This window comes from Pempheris klunzingeri, chromosome 21 (genome assembly GCF_042242105.1).
Source record: "Pempheris klunzingeri isolate RE-2024b chromosome 21, fPemKlu1.hap1, whole genome shotgun sequence".
Lineage (NCBI taxonomy): Eukaryota > Metazoa > Chordata > Actinopteri > Acropomatiformes > Pempheridae > Pempheris > Pempheris klunzingeri.
This window is the reverse complement of record NC_092032.1, coordinates 21,794,926-21,802,425: the sequence shown is the minus strand read 5'-3', so window position 1 is coordinate 21,802,425 and position 7,500 is coordinate 21,794,926. Positions and strand designations below refer to the sequence as shown.

The 7,500-nt window shown below is 46.2% G+C and overlaps 2 protein-coding genes across 3 annotated transcripts in view; both read right to left on the bottom strand.

The window, feature by feature from the left end:
* nub1 (negative regulator of ubiquitin-like proteins 1) overlaps positions 1 to 3,789 on the bottom strand; it is an 18,979-nt gene extending 15,190 nt beyond the window's left edge. Inside the window, exons 1-8 of one of the 2 annotated variants that reach the window (XM_070852825.1) lie at positions 3,672 to 3,789; positions 2,757 to 2,873; positions 1,713 to 1,880; positions 1,506 to 1,570; positions 1,332 to 1,396; positions 1,017 to 1,184; positions 489 to 577; positions 1 to 88 (exon numbers count right to left, since the gene is read on the bottom strand). The exon at positions 1 to 88 is cut by the window's left edge and continues 19 nt beyond it. In XM_070852825.1, coding sequence (XP_070708926.1) covers positions 1 to 88; positions 489 to 577; positions 1,017 to 1,184; positions 1,332 to 1,396; positions 1,506 to 1,570; positions 1,713 to 1,880; positions 2,757 to 2,873 — 760 coding nt within the window. In that variant the 5' untranslated portion in view covers positions 3,672 to 3,789. Of the gene's footprint in view, positions 89 to 488; positions 578 to 1,016; positions 1,185 to 1,331; positions 1,397 to 1,505; positions 1,571 to 1,712; positions 1,881 to 2,756; positions 2,877 to 3,671 lie in introns of both variants that reach the window. The other variant, XM_070852824.1, reaches the window with a different exon arrangement.
* Positions 3,790 to 4,256: 467 nt separating this feature from the next.
* LOC139220940 (uncharacterized) overlaps positions 4,257 to 7,500 on the bottom strand; it is a 4,780-nt gene continuing 1,536 nt past the window's right edge. The window contains exons 2-4 of the mRNA XM_070852833.1: positions 6,885 to 7,055; positions 5,687 to 5,900; positions 4,257 to 4,998 (exon numbers count right to left, since the gene is read on the bottom strand). Of these exons, the coding sequence (XP_070708934.1) occupies positions 4,410 to 4,998; positions 5,687 to 5,900; positions 6,885 to 7,055 (974 nt within the window). The 3' untranslated portion in view covers positions 4,257 to 4,409. The remainder of the gene's footprint in view (positions 4,999 to 5,686; positions 5,901 to 6,884; positions 7,056 to 7,500) is intronic.

The following is a 7,500-nucleotide window of genomic DNA, read 5'->3' as shown; positions in this document are numbered from 1 at the left end:
GCAGCAGGTGACACAGCGCGTTGTCAAACTGCTTCTTCTTCATCAGAGAACGACCTTTCTCATGGAAACCCATGGCCAGGATCAGAGCCTGACACACACACACACACACACACACACACACAGGTTATGATATCGTACTTACAAGTTTAAGAGTAAGAAACAGATGATCGTGTTTCAGTTCAGCTGTATGTGATGCTGCATTCAGGTGTTGCTAGTAAAGAAGAGCTTCTACATCAGAACATAAACATGTTTCCATTCAAATTTAACACAAACTTTAACCAAGTTTCCAGAAAAATCATCAAAATAAAACATGAAGTTCTGTTTGTCTCCATCCTCTCCTGCTGTGTGAATGTCAGGAGCTGATTGGAGGCGACCAGCAGGTGGAGCCATTAAACCACCACAGAAGAAGAGACGATGCCATTACAAGAGCTCCAGGCAGAGGACTTATCATCATCATCATCATCACTTAATGTGTGTGTTCTCTCTACCTTCTTCTCCTTGTGCGGGATCTTCAGTGGGTTTCCCCTCTGGTCTGCGATCTCCAGGAAGGGGGTGGTGTCTGGGTCTTCACTGCCGTCTGACAAACACAGTCACAGACAAACTACATCAAACCATCACTCTGACATCTGAAGCATCTTCTCCACCCAATGTCTCCGTCTGGCCTCTACTGTTTAAATCATTTTCACTCCCCTGTTTCTCCCCCTGGTCCTCTGTGTCCACATCCTGGTGTCTGAGTGACTGGTAGGTAGTAAAAGTGTTGGAACTGGTCCAGTAGATCACCAGTAGATCACCTCAGCCAGCAGACACCAAACGGGCTGCAATGGCTGCAACGTGATCCTTTGGGACAACTGCACCTGATCACAGTAGGTCCACTAAAAGAGCTTGTTTGATCCACTGACAGGCTCAGAGTGTTATTCTAAGTGTGTGACAGCATCATGGAAAGGATCCCTACAGAGAGAGACCTGGAAGATCCTTTTGGTTTAACCACAAACAGCACACACACCAGACTACATCACCTCTCTCTGACAGGATCTGGAAGCCCTTCTGGGTCCTCTGGACGCTCTCGTTGTGGTTCTTCTTCTTCTCCTCTTCCTCGCTCAGCTGCTGTTTCCACTCAGCGTCGCTCACCTTCAGCACCATCATCTTACTGTGGTTCTTCACGCCCTGCTCGTCCAGACGCTGGTCTGACACACACACACACACACACACACACACACGTTACAGGATGTCACTGTCAAACACAGTCAGACTTCTCCATGACTACGAACACTGACTGACATTAGAGCAGGAGCAGAGGAGGAGAAATGGACGCTAACAGGTAGAGCACTCACCCACACTCAGAGTTTTCCCGTTGAGGATCAGTTTGATGTGTTTGAGGCCAAACTGGTCTGAAATCCTACAGCAGAGGAACGAACACACACACACACACACACACAGTCAGCACAACAAATCAGTGTGTGTGTGTGTGTGTGTGTGTGTGTGTGTGTGTGTGTGTGTGTGTGTACCTGTCAACCACCTCCTGAACCAACACGTCCAGCCTCGTCTCCAGATAGTTCTTCATCTTTGGATCCTGAAAACACACACACACACACACACACACACACACACACACACACACACACACACACACACACAGACACACACACACAGACAGCTTCAGGCAAAGCGTGCTGTAAACACATCACTGCTATCATCACTGACATGACCTCCACCTTCTTGCTGTCTCTGGGCAGCAGCAGCTCCACCGTGGCCACCTGAGTCTCCCTGAACGCCTTGTTTCCTTTGCCTCTCTTCACCGCCTGCGCCCGCACCGTCTCCAGGGCTCCGCCCACCTCCGACACCGACAGACACAGCAGAGGGGCGTAGCGCTCCGCCAGCTCCTGACGACGACACACACCAGAGAGACGATCAGAGGCCGTGACGCCTGACGCCTTTATTATTACCGTTAATATCGTTATTATTACGTTAATGTCGTTATTATTACCGTTAATGTCGTTATTATTACCGTTAATATCGTTATTATTACCTTAATGTCGTTATTATTACGTTAATGTCGTTATTATTACCGTTAATGTCGTTATTATTACCGTTAATATCGTTATTATTACCGATAATGTCGTTATTATTACCGTTACTATCGTTATTATTACCGTTAATGTCGTTAATGTCATTATTATCACTGTTAATATCGTTATTATTACGTTAATGTCGTTATTATTACCGTTAATGTCGTTATTATTACCGTTACTATCGTTATTATTACCGTTAATGTCGTTAATGTCATTATTATCACTGTTAATATCGTTATTATTACGTTAATGTCGTTATTATTACCGTTAATGTCGTTATTATTACCGTTACTATCGTTATTATTACCGTTAATGTCGTTAATGTCATTATTATCACTGTTAATATCGTTATTATTACGTTAATGTCGTTATTATTACCGTTAATGTCGTTATTATTACCGTTACTATCGTTATTATTACCGTTAATGTCGTTAATGTCATTATTATCACTGTTAATATCGTTATTATTACGTTAATGTCGTTATTATTACCGTTACTATCGTTATTATTACCGTTAATGTCGTTAATGTCATTATTATCACTGTTAATATCGTTATTATTACGTTAATGTCGTTATTATTACCGTTAATATCACTTTATTATTATTATTATTACTATCATTGTCATTAGTGGTGATGTCATACAGGTGAGTGATCGGTGATGTCATACAGGTGGGGGTCAGCTGACCTGCATGTGCTGCTGTCCCGGCTGGTTGTTCTCGTCGGTGTAGGGGGGGTTCCACAGCTGGATCCTCTCCTGCTTCAGCTGGAGCTTCAGCTTTGCCTCCGTGTTCTGCTCCGCCATCTTCTGGGGGGGAGAGAGGAGAGGAGGGAGGAGAGGAGGAGAGGAGGAGAGGAGGGAGGAGGAGGAGGAGAGGAGGGAGGAGAGGAGGAGAGGAGGAGAGGAGGGAGGAGGGAGGAGAGGAGGAAGAAGAGGAGGAGAGGAGGAAGAGGAGGAAGAGAGGAGGAGGAGGAGGAGAGGAGGAAGAGGAGGAGGAAGCTGTGAGTATCATCAGTTCCTAACCCCGTACCTACAGAAGTCAGATTCACGTCAGTGTCAGCCAGAGCTCTGACAGGAAGAGGTTTTTCAAAATAAAACAAACAGATTACAGATTTTAAAGACAACGACTCCTCCGTCCTCACTGGGGGAAAATTACTCAACTGAGTTATTTGTATGCATTGCATGATGGGAAATGTAGGACCCGGTGTCTGTAGAGCCTTGTCTCTAGGTTTCTCCAAACTTTAGAGAAGTTAAACCAGTTCAGAGCGCGTGCAGACCGGAAGAGCGCTTCACTAATAAAACTTCAAACCGCTTTAAACACAAGTGTCCCACATTTAAATAGTCTAAAAATAAGATAAACTAGCCATTTAGCTAGCTTCACAAATACTGCTACCTCCCACTCACCCAACTAATACTTAGTTGACGTTAAATTAAATATCTAATTAGGGAAATTAAGAAGATTTAGCGGGAGTGACGCAGTTTTTGTTGAATTCAGACAGCTGCTAGCTAACATTTGCTCTTCTCTCACAGCCTCAAAGCTCTTTTCGCTGTTTTTATGCTGTAAATTTGTCCCTAAGACTGTGAACTCCTCGCGGGCGTTACCGTGGTGTGAGAGGACTCGATGACAGGCAGCTCCGCGGTCGGTAGTGTCCGTTAAATGTCCGGTGACCGTCCGCTCCGCGATGTTGTTTTTGTGCGTTTGTCGTTTCCCGGACGGAGATGATGACAGCGGGGAGGAGCTCTCACTCCGAGCACGTCTCACGGTCCGGTGACGTAACATACGTCAGCCGAAGCCAAGCGAAGCAGCCCGACGGGTACGTCACAGAACAGAGGCTCATCTTCTTCAGTATAGACAATCTTCGACTCTCTACGGCGCCGTACGAGGGTCAAAAGACAGGACGCGTTTAGAAAGAGGCGAATAAAATATAAAATAAATAAAAGGAATTAAACAAGGGGAAATATACTAAAAACAAAATACATAAAACAACAACAAAAAAATTTAAATGGAATGAATTAGAGATATAAAACAATAAGAAATCTAAAATGATATATATATAAATGTATAGCAGGAAGGAGCTGAGCAGATTACTGTTGTCTTTCAGCAGACTTTAATTTTGAAGTGAACATGGGTGACATCAGAGAGGACTCTTATTGTGAAAATAACGAGTGTCATATTAATTAATTAGCATCTGAAAAATTAGAGAGCACTTTAAAACAAAAATGAACTCCTGTAAAACTAAAGAATCATGAACTTAGTGCTGATTTCATCATTTCTTTCATTATTTCTGTGTTTTTGATTTATTTATTTTTCCGCCTCTCTTTGGACTCTTTCTCTCCTCCTCAGAAGGACGAGTACATCCCCAGCCTCCTGGCGGCCTCGGAGATCCTCGGGGGCTTCCTGTTGGGGAACGGGTGGTAGTTCAGGTCATGGTGGCCCCCTGAGGAAGAGCCCACCCCGCCCACACTCAGCTGCCTGGTGAACCTGAGGGCTGGGGCCGCCAACCTCCCGGAGCCTCTCCACGCTGAGGTGGCGGCGGTCGGCAGGACGCCATTGGTGGTTCTTCTACCTGTGGACTGGTTCTCCCTCAGGTCTCTGTGGAGGCTGGCGGTGGAGCCACGGGGGGCGGAGCCTCCATCAGAGCCCCGACGACCCTCTGTGGATCCATCACTGAGACTCTGATGCTCCGAGGCATCAGCTGGACCAGAGCCAGAATCCTGGACTGGATCGATCCCATCTGAGTCTCCTCTGGTTCCCTCTAAGGGTCCAGGACCTGGGGCTCCTCTGGATCCGTCAGTGTCGGAGTGCTCTTCTTCTGTGGTGCTGTTGGAGGAGCTGCAGGGGGACGTCTCTCTGGAGCTGCTGTGTGGACCCAGTGCTGGATCCACATCCTGCTGGAGGGTGCAGGTCTCCAAGGATGACGAGGAACGTCTGGAGAGCAAAGACATTGACAAGTACGTCAGGAGGACTCTGGTGGGTTCCCCTGTGTCCACATCCTGGTGTCTGAGTGACTGGTAGGTAGTAAAAGTGTTGGAACTGGTCCAGTAGATCACCAGTAGATCACCTCAGCCAGCAGCCACCAAACGGGCTGCAATGGCTGCAACGTGATCGTTTGGGACAACTGCACCTGATCACAGTAGGTCCACTAAAAGAGCTTGTTTGATCCACTGACAGGCTCAGAGTGTTATTCTAAGTGTGTGACAGCATCATGGAAAGGATCCCTACAGAGAGAGACCTGGAAGATCCTTTTGGTTTAACCACAAACAGCACACACACCAGACTACATTCACTAAAACAGAGGTTTTAGAGCTGCTGCTCTGCTGCTGCAACTAGCTGATCAAGGCTGTGGTAGAACAGCAACACCTGCGTCCTGCTGCGTTTGTTTATGTTGTTGTGTCTTACACTGTTATTGAGTTGGGTCTGAACTAAACCTTTAAAACAACAATAACACAAACACACTGACTGACGGAGGCAGCAGCAGACCAGCAGCTCTAAAATCCCTGTTTTAGTGAATGTAGTCTGGTGTGTGTGCTGTTTGTGGTTAAACCAAAAGGATCTTAAAGGATCTATCTCTGGAGGGATCCTTTCCATGATGAAGTGATCATCTAAAGCGACTGACCGGGAGGAACTGTTGGTGTTTGTCGTTTCTGGGGACGAGGCAGCGAGCTGAGCGACCGCGCCGGGCCGGGAGCGCCGGTGGAGGCCCAGGTGGACGTGCCAGGGGTCGGGGTCAGAGGTCACGGCCGGGGGGGAGCAGCTGTTTGGTTCCCATGGCGACGTCAGACCCTGAGTGACGGGGATGATGCAGACGGCCTGTGACAGCTCGTCTGAGACTGTGAGGGTACACAAAGTACTTTTACTGCTGTACACTACACTGAGTACTGCAGTACTTTTACTGCTGTACACTACACTGAGTACTGCAGTACTTTTACTACTGTACACTACACTGAGTACTGCAGTACTTTTACTACTGTACACTACACTGAGTAGCCTACTGAGAGTACTGCAGTACTTTTACTACTGTACACTACACTGAGAGTACTGCAGTACTTTTACTGCTGTACACTACACTGAGTACTGCAGTACTTTTACTACTGTACACTACACTGAGTACTGCAGTACTTTTACTGCTGTACACTACACTGAGTACTGCAGTACTTTTACTGCTGTACACTACACTGAGAGTACTGCAGTACTTTTACTGCTGTACACTACACTGAGTACTGCAGTACTTTTACTACTGTACACTACACTGAGTACTGCAGTACTTTTACTACTGTACACTACACTGAGTAGCCTACTGAGAGTACTGCAGTACTTTTACTACTGTACACTACACTGAGTACTGCAGTACTTTTACTACTGTACACTACACTGAGTACTGCAGTACTTTTACTACTGTACACTACACTGAGTACTGCAGTACTTTTACTACTGTACACTACACTGAGTACTGCAGTACCTTTACTTCAGTCAGACTTTGAATGCAGTACCTTTACTTGTAGTGGAGTATTTGTACACTGCAGTACTGCTCAGCCACTTCAGTAAATGATGTGAATACTTCTGCTGTCGAAGCCTCAGTACAACGCCTGTCCGTCGTGCTTTTATTTTGAAATGTCAGACAGGAAGTCCGGGTTTTACTTTTAAACATTCCTGACCGGAAAAAATAAACGTTTTCCACGAGGTTACAAACCACCCTACTGACCCCCTCCCCCACCGAAACTCCTCAGTTTAAATTTCCTGCCTGACGTCCACCTCAGTCACGTGAGCGTGTCTCCCGGCAGGTGACCGTTCGGGGGGGGGGGGGGGGGGCTCACCTGTCCGGAAGAGCAGCACCTGAGTGTGTCTCCTCTGGGTGTCTGTGGTGCTGCGGTACTGCTGTCTGAGCAGGGACAGCTCCATCCTCCCCCTGCTCTCCTCTTCCTCCTCCTCCTCCTCCTCCTCCTTCCTGCTCCCCGCGGGGTGGGGCACACACGGTGACCTTTGACCTGCACACAGACGGACCGGAAGTATCGTTAAAATAAAATGTTAAAAAAGTGAATGAAATAAAAATACTTTTATTGTTGAAAACATGAATAATTAAGTAATAAAATAATGTAAAAACAACTTTGGATCAAAAATAGTAAAATAAATAAAAGTAAGGAAATAAACAAATGACTTGATTAAGTAAAATAAAAATAAAAAAGGCAAGACTGAATGACAACGTTTAAAAAAAGAAATGTGATTATTTAAAAAACCTGTACCTGTGTGTGTACCTGTGTGTACCTGTGTGTACCTGTGTGTGTACCTGTGTGTACCTGTGTGTACCTGTGTGTGTACCTGTGTGTACCTGTGTGTACCTGTGTGTGTACCTGTGTGTACCTGTGTGTACCTGTGTGTGTGCCTGTGTGTACCTGTGTGTGTACCTGTGTGTATACCTGTGTGCGTACCTGT